The sequence below is a fragment of the Esox lucius genome, chromosome 7, assembly GCF_011004845.1.
Source record: "Esox lucius isolate fEsoLuc1 chromosome 7, fEsoLuc1.pri, whole genome shotgun sequence".
Lineage (NCBI taxonomy): Eukaryota > Metazoa > Chordata > Actinopteri > Esociformes > Esocidae > Esox > Esox lucius.
In genome coordinates, this window is record NC_047575.1 from 30,695,363 (window position 1) to 30,713,600 (window position 18,238).

General features: G+C 40.4%; 1 protein-coding gene across 2 annotated transcripts; it reads left to right on the forward strand.

The window, feature by feature from the left end:
* Positions 1-1,031: 1,031 nt before the first annotated feature.
* Positions 1,032-16,864, forward strand: LOC105006376 (beta-galactosidase-1-like protein 2). 2 transcript variants are annotated; one of them, XM_010864877.3, is made up of 18 exons: positions 1,032-1,124; positions 1,276-1,344; positions 2,070-2,165; positions 3,774-3,882; positions 3,983-4,075; positions 4,168-4,252; positions 4,368-4,432; positions 4,759-4,843; positions 6,536-6,673; positions 7,875-7,955; positions 8,178-8,284; positions 8,368-8,514; positions 9,339-9,410; positions 10,591-10,669; positions 10,804-10,891; positions 15,062-15,173; positions 16,034-16,150; positions 16,314-16,864. In XM_010864877.3, exons 1-18 carry the CDS (start codon positions 1,087-1,089, stop codon positions 16,398-16,400), a joined length of 1,668 nt encoding a protein of 555 aa, XP_010863179.2. In that variant the 5' UTR covers positions 1,032-1,086; the 3' UTR covers positions 16,401-16,864. The 2 variants fall into 2 exon arrangements, with proteins under 2 accessions (XP_010863179.2, XP_019903673.1); XM_020048114.2 differs by lacking the exons at positions 1,032-1,124; positions 1,276-1,344; positions 2,070-2,165 and adding an exon at positions 3,468-3,686.
* Positions 16,865-18,238: the final 1,374 nt, after the last annotated feature.

The window sequence follows — 18,238 nt, forward strand, 5'->3', positions numbered from 1 at the left end:
ACAAACCTTAAGACTTAAACTGTCTGGCAGATACTGTTGCCTATCAGGCATTGTTCAAGGCAACATAAGCAACAGCATAGGACTGTGGGTGGTGTAGTGAACTACACTTATTGATATGGAAATTACTATGAAAACATCCTATATATTCATTAGCATTTGACATTGATAGGATGTCATATGATGACACAAAGTGATGTCTTAATGACCTCCCCTCTCTCTCTCTCTCTCTCTCTCTCTCTCTCTCTCTCTCTCTCTTTTACGCTCTCTCTCTCTCTCTCTCTCTAACATAAACACCCAGTTGCTGGGCGGTACAATGCTTCATAGTCAATGCTTCAACCATTCAAGGGAAGCTGCAGTGATCCTTCATTTCGCTCAGCAAATCCAAACAGAATAGATGTGTTTTTGGAAAGAGTTTAATTTGTATAAACGTAGTGCTTACTTTCTATCAACAAATAATAGATTAACATATATAAATATAACAGATGGTTGTTCTAAGAATAAGGAATGCCCACAAAAGACATGCACTTCTCTGTTTGAGCATTATTGGCTTCATCGTGTATTGGTACTTGACGTAAGTAATATAATTTATCATTCATCTTATGACATGTTTTAGTATACTAAATGTTTTTTGAAACATTTGTCTGAATTGATAGACTGAAATGTATCTTTGGTTAAATAAGTTACTCGGAAGAATTTTGCATTGCACAGTGCTCCTATACAGTGCATCCATCCAATATGTAAAAGGGGTGAATGCAAGTGTTTACGGGTCAATGCACACCATTTCTTAATAGCAGATTTCTTTAAACAAAAACAACGGCTTCCATTCTCATTGTCTATAATTACGTCCCATCAAGAAATTTAGCAAGGCTGTGGTTTAAAAGTAGGTTAGAAAGCAAAATTAGACACAAATCTATTTCACATGCTCCGTTGTTGTCTAGTACTATGCCTGGAGGCAGGAGAATGGGCAGGAGGGGAGGCTTGAGTGCCAACTCATCCCAGTTCACCTTAGAAGGAGAACCCTTCCGTATTCTGGGGGGGTCAGTCCACTACTTCCGGGTCCCTAGAGCCTACTGGAGGGATCGCCTGATGAAAATGAAGGCCTGTGGCATTAACACACTTACTACGTACGTATGTATTTAGATTACAGTCACAAAATGGCACCCTCTTCCTTATATTAGGCTGGAAGTATCAGTAATGAAGTTTACTAATGTCCACTAGTTCATGACTCTGGTCAATTGTCATGTGATAACAAGGAGCATTCTGTTTCTTTTACAGATATGTACCATGGAGTTTACATCAGCCAGAGAGAGGGGTTTTCCATTTTCATACAGAGTTGGATTTAGAGTGAGGATACCCTCTTGCCCTCTTGTTCACCATATCCAGTTGATGTTTGCAGTTTTCCATTGATTATCAACATTCTTGTTTACTGGTAGCAGCAACTACATTTTGGTCTGCTCACAGTACCTGAGAAGTACCCTTACAAAGCATTTAATCTGTAAACCTACAGTCTCATTAGTCCTCTCAAGGATTCCCTGTGGATAGGTCCATGGGATCCTAGCAGCCCTGGTTGGAAACCACTCACCACAAAAACAAACTAACAAATGGTATTTTATTTCTGCCCTGGTGTTAATACGTGCAGGACTGAAACATAGTAGGAATACATCATATTGCATCAGACATCAGTCATTATATCCTATATAGCTCCAAGGCTCATGGGAATAAATAGCAGATGCACTCTCCTGACATACGCCAATGCATCTCCACAACAACAGCATTTGCTGTGCAATCATTGCCACTGAGGAGATATCTCTGTGAACCTTACCAGCGTTGCCAAGCAGAGATCAGGTCACATGACTCCCATGTTTCCAGGGGACTTGGCTTAAAAACAATTATATATGTCAAAGTCAAAGATAATCTTTGCAAATCCAACTCCAAAATCAGAACTCAGAGGACCAGAAAGAACTCACAAATGTTGATTGTTTTTGTCACTGGTATTGAGGTGAAGTAACTGGTGTGTCTGACTACAACTCTCTGTCTCTGTCTTGTCTTGTTGTGTCTTGTTTTCCCAGAGCCTACATTAACCTAGCTGCCGAGATAGGACTCTGGGTTATCCTGCGTCCAGGACCATATATTTGCTCGGAGCTGGACCTGGGAGGGCTGCCAAGGTCAGTTGTGTGTCTAACTACCTGTCCGCCTCTCTGTCTGTATGTACACTCACCTAAAGAATTATTTTTAACACCATACTAATACTGTGTTTGACCCCCTTTCGCCTTCAGAACTGCCTTAATTCTACGTGGCATTGATTCAACAAGGTGCTGAAAGCATTCTTTAGAAATGTTGGCCCATATTGATAGGATAGCATCTTGCAGTTGATGGAGATTTGTGGGATGCACATCCAGGGCACGAAGCTCCCGTTCCACCACATCCCAAAGATGCTCTATTGGGTTGAGATCTGGTGACTGTGGGGGCCATTTCAGTACAGTGAACTCATTGTCATGTTCAAGAAACCAATTTGAAATGATTCGAGCTTTGTGACATGGTGCATTATCCTGCTGGAAGTAGCCATCAGAAGATGGGTACATGGTGGTCATAAAGGGATGGACATGGTCAGAAACAATGCTCAGGTAGGCCGTGGCATTTAAACGATGCCCAATTGGCACTAAGGGGCCTAAAGTGTGCCAAGAAAACATCCCCCACACCATTACACCACCACCACCAGCCTGCACAGTGGTAACAAGGCATGATGGATCCATGTTCTCATTCTGTTTACGCCAAATTCTGACTCTACCATCTGAATATCTCAACAGAAATCGAGACTCATCAGACCAGGTAACATTATTCCAGTCTTCAACTGTCCAATTTTGGTGAGCTCGTGCAAATTGTAGCCTCTTTTTCCTATTTGTAGTGGAGATGAGTGGTACCCGGTGGGGTCTTCTGCTGTTGGAGCCCATCTGCCTCAAGGTTGTGCGTGTTGTGGCTTCACAAATGCTTTGCTGCATACCTCGGTTCTAACGAGTGTTTATTTCAGTCAAAGTTGCTCTTCTAACAGCTTGAATCAGTTGGCCCATTCTCCTCTGACCTCTAGCATCAACAAGGCATTTTCGCCCACAGGACTGCCCTTTTCACACCATTCTTTATAAACCCTAGAAATGGTTGTGCGTGAAAATCCCAGTAACTGAGCAGATTGTGAAATACTCAGACCAGCCCGTCTGGCACCAACAACCATGCCACGCTCAAAATTGCTTAAATCACCTTTCCCATTCTGACATTCAGTTTGGAGTTCAGAAGATTGTCTTGACCAAGACAACACCCCTAAATGTACTGAAGCAACTGCCATGTGATTGGTTGATTAGATAATTGCATTAATGAGAAATTGAACAGGTGTTCCTAATAATCCTTTAGGTGAGTGTATGTGTGTATGTCTGTCTTTGTATTTTTCTGGCTGTCTTTCTGGAAGGAAGGAAACCTTTCCCTACACTATTTGACCGTTCAATTGTTTTGCAACATTCTTCAGTAAATGTAATAAAGAGATCAGGGAGTCTAATTGTTTTGCACAGAGGTAACTTGATCTAGCAACACAAGGTGCCATTTTTTTATGTAATGCGTGACCATGGGAATCAGGGTAAATACCCTTGTCTACTAGTTCTCTGTTTTCCTGGGAATATGACTCAACAGTTTCATGAACAGTGAGTTTAATTGACTACAATATCTACAATATATATTCTGGCATTTGTAATAATATATCTTCTCTTGCTCTTTTACCATTGGTTAAGTTGGCTGCTCCGTGACAGAAGTATGAGGTTGAGGACTACTCATCTAGGATTTACTGAAGCAGTCAATCAATTCTTTGACAAGCTCATTCCAAAAGTGGTTCCTCTACAGGTAATGTTTTGGTTTCTATAAAACAAACCTAACTGTAACTAAACCAAAGCTATGAACTATATTAGCTATAGAAAATCCTAACATATTTTTTGTTTTTCAGTATAAAAAAGGAGGGCCCATTATCGCAATACAGTTAGAAAATGAATATGGATCGTTTGCAATGGATAGCACTTACATGCCTTTCATCAAAGAGGTAAACACACGTTATACTATGGCATTATCTACTGACACTATAATATTTGGATTCTGTACAAGGTTGGAGCTCACAACTGTGTTTCTTCATAGGCTCTACAGTCCAGGGGAATCAATGAACTCTTACTAACATCAGATAACCAGAAGGGGTTGTTAAAGGGCGGGGGTGTGTCTGGAGGTACAGTTCATCTTCACAACAGACATACATACAGTATTTTTATTTTACTCTGTCCTTGTGTCCCAATTCAGTAATAAAGGTCTGCAGTTATTCACAGTATATTCCTCTTGTGTAGCCCTCAGAACATTGAATCTACAGAAACTAAATCTGGGGGATATCAAGGATTTGAATGCTATTCAGGTTTGTCTCAATATAACCTCCAGTCATTCTCTACGGTCATCCTGTACGCAGTCCAGAATACACAACACAGTACAGTAAGCCCATTGGTTGATAACTGTCATGCTTTGACTGACCGTGACTTCCTGTGTATGGATAAACGGATGTTCGATTGTAATCTAAACATAACAAGCATACATTCATAAACTTCTACACTGCCTTCATCATTTGAAATGTTCATCAAATGCTTAACAAATGAAGTAAGTGTGCTTTCATTGGCCTTCAATTAGAATGATATCAGTGTGTTTTAATAATGTTCATGTTGTGGGCTTTGTGTTTGTGCATGACAGCCCAAAAGCCCCATGATGGTGATGGAGTACTGGACTGGCTGGTTTGATGCATGGGGAGACCTCCATCATGTCCTCTCCCCTGAGGGTAGGGTTATCAGCTTGTTTAATTACTTCAAGCTTTGTTGTGTCAAATGGCTCATAAGGCATCCATTTCTTCCTGTCATGCACCACGTTACATCACATTAAATATCTGTGACACCACTTGGTTAAATATTACATCTCGCCATAAAGATCTGGCATTTACAAAATTACACTAACTGATCAGATGGTGCTATAAAATGCAATTGGAATGCACATTTTGCAAGGTCACACCCCTTACCCCTTACAAACTCATGAAATTTGTGAGGAATGGCTAATTCCACTCATCACAAGTAATATACTTACATGATAGATTTTCCAGCATTTGGAAATTTGTGAAAAACAAACAAACAAATATTTGGCTATTTGCATTTCGAAACGCCTCTAATTATCCATATATGGTCAAAATTATCACTGTAAAGTTTGTGTGGAATATACAATACCATAGCATAAAATGCAGCAACGCAACCAACAAATCAAAGAAAATGGTGCTAGTTTGAAATTTTGAGTTAGTTCTTTTATTTTTTAAGCTTGTTGTTGCTTGCTTTACCAGTAAAAAAAAAAACCTTGCTAAAGAAGTGACAATAAAGAAAATTCAAGTCACATTAGCACTGGCAAAACTGCTGTTCTTTAAATTAATATATTAAACAATCCCCAAGAGGTCTCCCATCATCAACAGGTCCCTCTATAGCCCTGGTTCAAATGTCATCATTGCGGTACTGCAGAATGAAGGAGTCGTGCGTTCCCCATACTGCCATCACATAAAAGAGCATCTTTCACACTTAACATAAAACCGGGAATGATGTTCGATTCTCATAGTATTCTTAGGATGATGCTTTTATGTCAATCTGCGTGCCGTCTATACCCTTAGACTGTTTTTAGGAACACCTAAATGTCAAATAAACTGTTAAACTATGCTTAACTCCAACCTGTTGAGGAGCAGGGTATGTATAGTGTTTGTTTTACAGGCATTTATCATCCAGCTCACCCTGAGTTACATGCTAGAATAATAGGTTCCATTGTGAAATGCCCATTTGCCAAAACCTGAAGGTAGATTGCACCTCAATGTGCACCGGAATGGCATTTATATCTGTTTGCCTCTGTAAAATAAGTTTTCCAGACACAAATATGATATCTGCAGAGCCACATGTAAAAGTATTCTGGAATAATTGAAAGACTGACAATATTATTTCTGGAAAAATCTCAAATAAATCTCCAATTATCCATTTTGTCAGTCTTTCAATTATTCCAGAATACTTTTACATGTGGCTGTGCTCAAAACATACTATACGTTAATGTAGTTATTTATCATTATAAAGAAACAGATTACATGTTTCTCACAATTGAATTAATTAATTTCGACAGATCTTCCATATTGACTAATCAGTTTGACAAAAAGTTACCTTATTCAACCACTTAGCACTGTGTCTACGCATAGTTATGCCTGTGTGTACATTCTAATTGACAAGAAAACATGCTTGATGAACGAGCCCCCAGACCTATACAAAATTACAGTGAATAGCCCAAAGGGGGCACTATAACAAATCTATTTTGTTAATAGAAAACGTATTTGGTCAGAGGGACATTTGTATGGAATGAGGTTTATTGTTATCCACTTTTCACCGTAACATGCTTAGTCATAGTGTCAGTAATTACATTGTTAGATATCTGTGATGAAAAGATAATTTTCTTTCGTCAGATATGATTTCTACTGTGCGGGAGATTCTGAGTCATGGCATTTCCATCAACCTTTACATGTTCCACGGAGGGACTAACTTTGGCTTCATGAGTGGAGCACTGGCCAACCCCGTCTACAAGGCACTAATCACAAGCTACGGTTGGTCCTGCTATTTCTCCTCTTTCAGATATAGCCTGTTACAGAGGGTGGACAAAATAACGGAAACACCACATGGAAAAGGACCTGCAGCTGCAGAGGTCGCGTTAGGTTCATTGACATTTAGCAGTACTTACGTGTCAGCTATAAGCATTCAGACAATCAACACTTTGAAATTTGAGTTTTCAAAGAAACATGAGGTAACTAACAATGTTCCAAAGAAACCAAATAGTCGGTGTCTGAGTTGTAGGTGCATTGGTAACAGAAATTATTAAATGTGTCAATGTGAACTGTCTGAAAAATGACAGCATATGTCAAACATGGACAAATTGCATCTGCAAAAGGAAACAGTGGTGGTAAGTCCGATTGGGATGGACAGATACTTAACAGAATAGTTGATCAATGCGCCAAAACTGTAAGTTGTGGGTTTCACAAAGCTGGAATTTATGGCAGGGCTACAATTCGCCAACGCACAAATGTACAATATTTGATGTAAGGAGTACAAAAGTTGGACCCATTAGCAATGTAAAAGTAATATGCTCTGATGAGCCATCTTTTACCCTATTTACTACATCCGGACGGGTTTAAGTTTGAATAAAGCCAAAGGATAACTTCAGCCCACAGTGTCTGCTGCCAACTGTTAAACATGATGGGGGATCCGTCATGGTATGGGCAGCCAGTGATTGAGTGTGATGATTGTTCTACATGGTTGTATAACAGCCAAGGAAATGTGAAGGCCCAATTTCCAGGACCCGGTACACCCTATATTGCAAACACTGTACCCTCATGATGTTCCAATACTTCCAGTGTGAAGTATATTTCCACTTACTTCATCCCTAAAAGAGGCTTTTCTTGAAGAATGGTGCAATATTCCACTACGTAGAGTTCAGGAACAGCATTTCAATTAAGGGTTGGTGCTGTTCTGAAGGCAAGAAGTGTCCTGTTTATGTCATTTTATTATATTATTGGCCATTTTCATTATTTTGTCCACTCCCTGTATTTTAATTATTTGCAGCATTACAACATGTGGCAATGTCTTTTGATTAAGAATCTCCAGTCATTGAACATCTTCCTTTGAGATTGAACAATAATTCCTCTTAAAACTTTGATTTGTATTCTGTTACACATTGCCCCCAGTAAGTGGCAGTATGGAAAAACAAGTCAAGAAATCTTCCCTAACCCACCAATAATTGCCGTCATCCAGATTATGATGCACCCCTGTCAGAATCGGGGGAATATACGCCAAAATATCACCTTCTCAGGGATCTATTCAGTCGGTACCAAAGTAAGTTCATAATTTATTGTAAGGAGAATAATTCCATAGCCCTTATTTTGTTCACTAGCCTTAGTCTTAGATGGAAATATTTTTTAAAGAGAATCTCAGTTCAAAGTGTGATTATATCCAGGATTGGTTTTCCTTTACTCTGTGTCTTGGAAACTGGCCCTAGGAGTAAGTCTAGATTTAGTTTGACCTCTTGTATGATTCCTTTGGCCATGTGTTTTGGAGGTGAGGCGCTTCCTGACATGCCAGCTCTTCGTTGGAAGGAAACGTACGAGCCAGCCATCATGTACCAGCACCTCTCCCTGTGGGACGTCTTAAGCTTCACTGAGGAGGTGTGTATGTTTGTATGCATCTGAATGGGTCAGATCTACAACAAACTTAGACTTAACACATGTTTTGGTGTGTGAATCTTTAGCCATTTAAATCTCCAATCCCAGTCAACATGGAAAATCTCCCTGTGAACAATGGGAATGGCCAGTCCTCTGGATATACCCTCTATGAAACCACCATAACCAACGGAGGTTCCCTCAAGTCTGGAGACAATGTACGGGACAGAGCCCTGGTGGGTCATCACCTCCTTAATTGTTCTTTTATGCCTGAATTAATCAATCAACTGTAATTTATAAAGCTCTCTTTTCTGTCAAAATGTGTTTATAAAGCTACCCAGCATAAAACTGCAAAAGGCAGAAAAAAGTACAGAGGCTAGGAAAAACTGCAGAGGTGAGGAAACCTACAGAGGACCAGTGATCTGGGAGTTGACCACTACTCTTCTGGCTGTATCAGAGGAAGATATCAATCGTACAAATCCAAAGCATTCATCAAGATATTCCAATATAAAAATTCCGAAAAATATGAATCTATGTAAAACTTACGTCAAAAATATAAATCGGCAACACGACCAGTTGGAATGTGGACAGGGACAGCTAGGAGTCATCAAACAGGTAGTGCTCAGGCATGTTGCTATGGCTCAAGTTCTACTAAGATCCAGCAAGACACAAGAGAAAATACAGAGCATAGATAAGACCAGATAAGATACCAAATAATACAGGATGAATTACACCAGACTGGACCAACCCATCAAAGGGACAGAGTATTGCAGGGCAGATACTGGGGACTGAGTTGGGGTGGGGTTGAGTGAGTGAAGACCTTGATGTAAAGTGCAATAACCTGTTGTGAATTGAATCCATCTGTAGTTCAACAGTCTGATAAATAATACATTTATATAACATCTTTTATGACCAAGTTAAAGCTAATTTAAGATGAATATATTGCTGATGATGTGATGTGGAAATGGTATTACACTTATGACAGGCAAATTAGAAAAATACAGTTGCAATTGAAATATTTTGAAGGAATTTATTTGACAGTTTTGTTGTTTATTTCCAGGTGTTTGTTGACAGACACTACATTGGAATTTTCAAGCATCGGAGTCTGGAACTTATGGTACCTGAAGGAAAGGTACTGCAAGACAAACATAGCAAGTGGAACCTACAGTGGATATAAAAAGTATACACACCCCTGTTAAAATGCCAGGTTTTTGTGAGGTAAAAGAATGAGACAAAGAGAAATAATGTCAGAACTTTTTCCACTTTTAATGTGACCTATTATGTGAACAATTCAATTCAAAACAAATTGCAGGAATTTCTGGAAAGTACTAGCTACATGTGACAACAATCTCCCGTATTCTTCATATGAATGGGCTATGGGGTAGGGTGGCAAGACGGAAGCCTTTTCTTACAAAGAAAAACATCCAAGCCTGGCTGAAATTTGCAAAAACAAAACATCAAGTCTCCCAGAAGCACGTGGGAAAATGTGTTATGGTCTGATGAAACCAAGGTTGAACTTTTTGTCCATAATTCCAAAAGGTATGTTTGGCGCAAAAATAACACTGCATATCACCCAAAGAACACCATACCCACAGCGAAGCATGGTGGTGGCAGCATCATGCTTTGGGGCTGTTTTTCTTCAGCTGGAACCGGGGCCTTAGTCAGGGTGGAGGGAATTATGAACAGTTCCAAATACCAGGCAATTTTGGCACAAAACCTTCAGGTCGTCCACTAGAAAGCTGAAGATGAAGAGGATGTTCTTTCAGCATGACAACGACCCAAAGCACACATCCAAATCCACAAAAGTATGGATTCACCAGAAGAAGATTAACGTTTTGGAATGGCCCAGCCAGAGCCTAGAGCTTTATCCAATTGAACATCTGTGGGGTGATCTGAAGAGGGCTGTGCACAGGAGATGTCCTCACAAGCTGACAGATCTGGAGCGCTTTTGCAAAAAAAGGGTGGGCAAATATTGCCACGTATAGATGTGCCATGCTAATAGACTTCTACCCAAAAAGTATTAGTTTAAGGGTGTGCACACTTATGCAATCAGGTTATTGTGAGTTTTTTATTTTTTATTTTTCTGTTTGTTTTTCAATAAAATTGTTCACGTTATTGGTCGCATTAAAGGTGGAAAAAGTTCTGACATGATTTATCTTTGTCTCATTCTTTTACATCACAAGAACCTGGCATTTTAACAAAGGTGTGTAGACTTTTTATGTCCACTGTAAATGAAGAGACCTAAAATATAGCTTTCATAATCATATAAAACAAAAAGTATGGAACCAAATAATTGTTTCATATTCAAATAGGGCAAACAGACATTGAGCTTACTAGTTGAAAACTGTGGACGAGTTCACTATGGGAAAGATCTAGATAAACAGCGCAAAGGTGAATACACATTTTGACTATCCTCTCTTTACACTATCAAAATCATATCATCCTTATATTGTAATAGCAGCTGTTAACAATGCACTTATTTTCAGGTTTGATGCCTTTTTGTTGTTGGTGATGTATTATTATAGGTCTCGTAGGGGACATTCTGTTGAACAACGCCCCGTTGAGGGACTTCACAATATACAGTCTAGATATGAAAACCAGCTTCATTGATAGGTTTGTATATTTTCATTTTCAACTTGTAATACATGTCACAAGTATTGTTAAGTACAACCTTGTTTCCAAAAAGTTGGGACACTGCATAAAATGTAAATAAAAACAGAATGTAATGATGTGTGTCATGTCCTGGCTATGCCCCTAGCCATCTCTGTGCAGGGCTGGAGCCATAGTCAGGACAGGACAGAAGGTAGTGCCTTCAGCCACCTTTAATCCTTTTTGGTCTCCCCAGTTGGAGGCAGGTGTAGATCGTTGCCTCCGATTGGGGATCCTATTTATGTTCTGTGTGTGGCCACACCTGGGGTGGTTCATTTTGGTTTTGTTTGGACGCCCTACGTCGCTGGTTTTGTTTCATTTCGTTTCATTAAAACCATGGATAACTTCTACCATTTTGACTCTGAGCCTGTGTCCTACCACAACCACAACCGTGACAGAATGAACCACCAAGAAGAGACACCACAGAGATAGACGGTAGGGGAACTTCTTGGTTGGCTCGACAGCGAAACTGAGGAGGAGGAGAACCCCTACCGTCCCCTGCTACACACCTGGCCAGCACCAACACCGACCCCGGAGGAGACGTCGACGGAGGTGACGTAACCCACCCACCATGAGGCAGCCCCAATCATTTTTTGGGGGGGTGCTATGGGGGCAGGAAGAGGACCCCGAGTACGACGAGCCCTTGCCGCCGCCGCTCACATGGGGGGGTTATCGAGGTGCTCCAACCATGCCCAGTGCCAGCGCCAAGGCGTTGGGCAACACCTCTGGTGGGGAGGCCTACCCAGACTTGTGGGGCTTTAAGGATCCACCGTACCAGTTCTCTCCGCCTGTGGCAGAGCCCCCGGCCAGCCTGGTGCAGCTAACACCTCGTGTACGGTGTTCCCAGTGCCCCCTCCTCCCGCTGCCCAGGCGCCGCAGCTGCCACCAGAACCCGCCGGGGACTGGCCGCCAACACCCAAGGTTTTGGAGCCACATACTGTATGCTGCCATTCAGACGACGTCTTGTTTATTTCAGCAAGACAACGGCAAACCACATTCTGCACGTATTGCAACAGCATAGCTCCGTAGTAAGAGTCTGTGTGCTAAACTGGCCTGCCTGCAGTCCAGACTTGTCCCCTATTGAAAACATTAGGCGCATTATGACACAAGAAATAATGCAAAGGAGACCCCAAACTGTTGAGCAGCTGGAATCCTGTATCAAGGAAGAATTTTTATATATTTTACTTTCAAAGCTATAGCTATTGGTCTCCTCAGTTGAAAGAAAAGGTGATGCAACACAGTAGTAAACATGCCTCTGTCCCAACATTTTTGAATTGTGTTACTGGCATCAAATTCAAAATGGGCATGTTTTTTTCCAAAAACAATAGAATTTCTCAGTTTCAAAATTTGATATGTTGCCTTTATACAAACCCGATTCCAAAAAAGTTGCGACACTGTACAAGTGTGAGTAAAAAAGGAATGGAATAATTTACAAATCTCATAAACTTATATTCACAATAGAATATAGAGAACATATTGAATGTTGAAAATTAGACATTTTGTAATGTCATGCCAAATATTGGCTCATTTTGGATTTCATGAGAGCTACACATTCCAAAAAAGTTGGGACAGGTAGCAATAAGAGGCCAGAAAAGTTAAATGTACAGATAAGGAACAGCTGGAGGACCAATTTGCTACTTATTATGTCAATTGGCAACATGATTGAGTATAAAAAGAGCCTCTCAGAGTGGCAGTGTCTCTCAGAAGTCAAGATGGGCAGAGGATCACCAATTCCCCCAATGCTGCAGCGAAAAATAGTGGAGCAATATCAGAAAGAAGTTTCTCAGAGAAAAATTGCAAAGAGTTTGAAGTTATCATCATCTACAGTGCATAATATCATCCAGAGATTCAGAGAATCTGGAACAATCTCTGTGCGTAAGGGTCAAGGCCGGAAAACCATACTGGATGCCTGTGATCTTCAGGCCATCAGACAGCACTGCATCACATACAGGAATGATACTGTAATGGAAATCACAACATGGGCTCAGGAATACTTCCAGAAAACATTGTCAGTGAACACAATCCCCCGTGCCATTCGCCGTTGCCGGCTAAAACTCTATAGGTCAAAAAATAAGCCGTATCTAAACAGGATCCTGAAGTGCAGGCATTTTCTCTGGGCCAAAGATAATTTAAAATGGACTGTGCCAAAGTGGAAAAGTGTTCTGTGGTCAGACAAATACAAATTTGAAGTTCATTTTGGAAAACTGGGATGCCATGTCATCCGGACTAAAGAGGACAAGGACAACCCAAATTGTTATCAGTGCTCAGTTCAGATGCCTGCATCTCTGATGGTATGGGGTTGCATGAGTGCGTGTGGCATGGGCAGCCTACACATCTGGAAAGGCACCATCAATGCTGACAGTTATATCCAAGTTCTAGAACAACATATGCTCCCATCCAGACGTTGTCTCTTTCAGGGAAGACCTTGCATTTTCCAACATGACAATGCCAGACCACATTCTGCATCAATTACAATATCATGGCTGCATAGAAGAAGGATCCGGGTACTGAAATTGCCAGCCTGCAGTCCAGATCTTTCACCCATAGAAAACATTTGGTGCATCATAAAGAGGAAGGTGCGACAAAGAAGACCTAAGACAGTTGAGCAACTAGAAGTCTGTATTAGACAAGAATGGGACAACATTCCTATTTATAAATTTGAGCTCCTCAGTCCCCAGATGTTTGCAGTCTGTTATAAAAAGATTCCACATCATTGCATTCTGTTTTTATTCACAATTGTACAGTGTCCCAACTTTTTTGGAATCAGGTTTGTACTATTTTCAATTAAATATAGTGGTAAATGATTTGCACATCATTGCATTCTGTTTTTATTTGCATTATACAGTGTCCAACTTTTGGGGGAAACGGGGTTGTAGTTTCATAGCTGTAAATTAATAATCCTTCCACTGAATGCATTGCTACTGTTTGCATGTAAACACCTCATGGGACATACACCGATAAGCCATAACATTATGACCACCTGCCTCACATTGTGTAGGCCCCCCTTTTGCCACAAAAACAGCCCTGATCTGTCCACTAGACCTCTGAAGGTGTGCTGTGGTATCTAGCACCAAGACGTTAGCAGCTGGTCCTTTAAGTCCTTTAAGTTGCGAGGTTGGCCCTCCATGGATCAGACTTGTTTGTCTAGCATATCCCACAGATGCTTGATTGGATTGAGATCTGGGGAATTTGGAGGCCAAGTCAACAACTTGAATTTGTTGTTGTGTTCCTCAGACAATTCCTGAATCATTTTTGCTTTGTGGCAGGTTTCCCAGCGGAACATTGCCCAAAGCATCACACTGCCTCCATTGGCTTACCTCCTTCCCATAGTGCATCCTGGTGCCATGTGTTCTCCAGGTAAGTGATAAACACGCACCCGGCCATCCCCTTGATGTAAAAGGAAACGTGCTTCATCAGACCAGGCCAACTTCTTCCATTGCTCTGTGGTCCAGTTCTGATGCTCACGTGCCCATTGTAGGTGCTTTCGGCTGAGGACAGGGATCGGCATGGGCACCCTGACTGGTCTGCAGCTATGCAGCCCCATACGCAACAAACTGCAATGCAATGTGTGTTCTGACACCTTTCTATCAGTACCAGCATTATCTTTCTTAGCAATTTGAGCTACAGTAGCTCGTCTGTTGGATCGGACCATGCATCAGCCTTCACTCCCAATGCATCAATGAGCCTTGGCTGCCCATGACCCTGTCACCGGTTCACCTCTTTTCCTTCCATGGACCACTTTTGATAGGTACTGACCACTGCAGACCGGGAACACCCCACAAGGGCTGCAGTTTTGGAGGTGCCCAGTCGTCTAGCCTATGACCCAGTCATCAAGTCATCACAGTTTGGCCCTTGTCATCCTTACGCTTTCCCATTTGTCCTGCTTCTAACACATCAACTTTGAGGACAGAATGTTCACTTGCTGCCTAATATATCCGTCACACTGACAGGTGCCATGATAACGAGGTTATCAGTGTTATTCACGTCACCTGTCAGTGGTCATAATGTTATGGCTGATTGGTGTTTCTGCTTTATTATAAAATGTTTGCTGGTGACCCACTCTGATTGTTTGCATGTACAGTACATCTTCATTTACTGCACTCGAGACTATACCTTGAGTTCTATCTATATCAGCCTCAACCAAGCACCTTGGAAGTCTCTACCACACAGCCCCAGTTTCCCCGGATTCTTCCTGGGAAGAATGTTTACATACGGCTATCCAAGTGACACCTTCATCAAGCTACCAGTGAGTCATTACAAGCATATCATACTATGACAATTTGGCTGTTATAACTGCTTGCTTTCATAGAGCATGTTCTCTCTGTTGCTTTTATGAGCTACGGGGAAACTGGAATAGTAAAGAATTGGTTCAGACTTCTAGGCCTAGGCTCTGTTTTGCATGCCTTTCCTACAACCCAGTAGCTGTGAGGAGGTTGTTGGTAGTCTACCTTATAAAGACCTAAAACAAGGTTTGGTAAGCATGTTTTCCCTGCATGCAACGCCTTGCTGGATGGCCTATCAATTCATCAGGCTGAAATTCAAAGCTCTTAACACAAAATGCTATTCTAATTTTCAACTTAGTGTTTGAAAATAAAAATACAAATTGGATTGTGCTTTTACATCTATCAAAGCGACCTTAGAGACCATGAGCGGTTACATTGCACTATAAAGAATGAGCACAGAAGGGATATTTAAACTGCAGCTTACACTGTTAATTTTTTTATGATACAGAGATAACAGGGTTGACAATCTTTTCAGGAATCACAGCCTTAACATATATTATTTAATGCCACATTAAGTGTAAGAAACTACATGATATCTCTCTTCAATTAATATTAATTATTACATTTTAGATAATATTTCGTAGAGTGGAAATTGGGATCCTTTGCTCAGAACAAGGGTATTTTCAGATGTAAGGACTTATGGGATGACAGTAAAGTTATGATAATTTCAGTTACTATTTATTTAAATTTGAAATGCTGTTTTGCAGAATTTGAAATTGGGGTCCTTTCCTCAGAACAAGACAATTTTTAGACACATGGATATATGATGATATGATGTTGGGTAATGTTATGACTGTAAAGTTGCCAATCATTATGTTTGCAGGGTTGGGGAAAAGGTGTAGTTTTCATCAATGGGTTGAACTTGGGGCGGTACTGGTCCATCGGCCCCCAGCAAACGCTCTACCTTCCAGGACCTTTTCTCAACAGTGGAGTAAACCAGGTAGGACTAAATAGAAGCACTTAGCGAGAATTTATAAACAGACAATATCATTGGTGAATTTTTTTTTTATTAAACAGTAACACATTAAAAGGGTGTCGTACTAGTAATTTTACTTACAGTCCATCTTTCTCTTACCTTAATGTGTTTCTTCATCCTCATGCAGGTCATTGTGTTTGAGGAGCAGGAAGCTGACTATAAGATCACATTTGAAGAGGCACCAGATCTGGGCATGGCTGTGGACATTCAGTAACTGCATTTCTATGCAACTGCATTTTTTATGCGTCAATAAATTAATAGGTCAAAATAAATAATAATCTGGGACCCAAATTGCTACATTGTGGGGTAACTAGCTTTGTACAAATTTATTATAATATTTAATTTGTCCATAATTTTATTTACTTTAATGTAACCAAAACTTAAAACAGAAAATGTACAAACAAACCTAAAAAATATATATTGAACTGGAATTATTGTAATGGCTAAACTTTAACCTGACTGTTAAAACAGGCCTTACATTTAGATCAAATGATATGAAGTTATGTTAATGTGCAAAATTGGTGAAAAAATATCTGAATTGGACTGTCTGTCTAAAATGCACCAATTATTAAAAGGTAATTTGGCAGTAATATGTGGCTTCTTATGTTGATGACAGCCTTCTGGCAGCACCTTCAAAGCAAAAACGGTAACACTTAATTTGAAGGGGTGTGCATAAGAGACATGACATTGTCATGATACTGTCATAGCCATGACATGACACATGTAAGAATCAATATGAGCGTTTATGAATTTTTTTTATGCAAGGTTGACATTGTTTGGGATATCTTTGTTATGACTACTTGACATTAACTGAGTCAACACAACCTGTCAATGTCTTTGTTATGAGAACTTGACATTAACTAAGACAAAATATCCTGTCAGTGTTTTTTTTTATGACAACATGACAGTAACCAAGACAACATAACCTGTCATAAACATGGGCCTAATTGTCAAACTTGAAGAAACTATTTAGCCAGTATTCTGTCTGCCATGAAAGGAACTTTGCTTATCCTAATGAAAATATTAATAAATGTTAAAAATGATTAATTCATGTGTCATGTCATGGTTATGACAGTATCATGACAGTGTCATGTCACTCTTATGCACACCCCTTCAAATAAAGTGTTACCGCAAAAACTGTATCTCTAATATTTGATCTCTGATTGAGAACCATCAGCGGGGTTGGCAAAAACCAGATGCATTCGTTTTTTTTTTTTAGGAAATGGAAATCATCTGCTACTGGAGTTTAAGGTGATTTTATCTTAACTTTTATCTCTCTTCAGGTATGTAAAGCATCTAGATTTAGACATTTCTTTTATGCCTGCTACATTGGATTATTGATTGATAGGCTATAAAACGTGTGTAGGATCAGTAATAGTATTCATTATTCACCAAATTGTCAGTTATTTTGATCTGATGTACGTGTGATTTCACCTCAACGTGTCATAATCAGAGGCCAACACGCTTAACTATGTACAGTGGGGAGAACAAATACTTGATACATGGACGATTTTGCAGGTTTTCCTACTTACAAAGCATGTAGAGGTCTGTCATTTTTATCATAGGTTCACATCAACTGCGAGAGACGGAATCTAAAAAAAAAATCCATAAAATCGCATTGTATGATTATTAAATAATTAATTTGCATTTTATTGCATGACATACGTATTTTATCACCTACCAACCAGTAAGAATTCCAGCTCTCACAGACCTGTTAGTTTTTCTTTAAGAAGCCCTCCTGTTCTCCACTCATTACCTTTATTAACTGCACTTGTTTGAACTCGTTACCTGTATAAAAGACACCTGTCCACACACTCAAACAGACACCAACCTCTCCACAATGGCCAAGACCAGAGAGCTGTGTAAGGACATCATCATCATCATCTTCTTCCGCTTCATCCGGGGCCGGGTCGCGGGGGCAGCAGTCTAAGCAGGGATGCCCAGACTTCCCTCTCCCCAGACACTTCCTCCAGCTCTTCCGGGGGGACACCGAGGCGTTCCCAGGCCAGCCGGGAGACATAGTCCCTCCAGCGTGTCCTAGGTCTTCCCCGG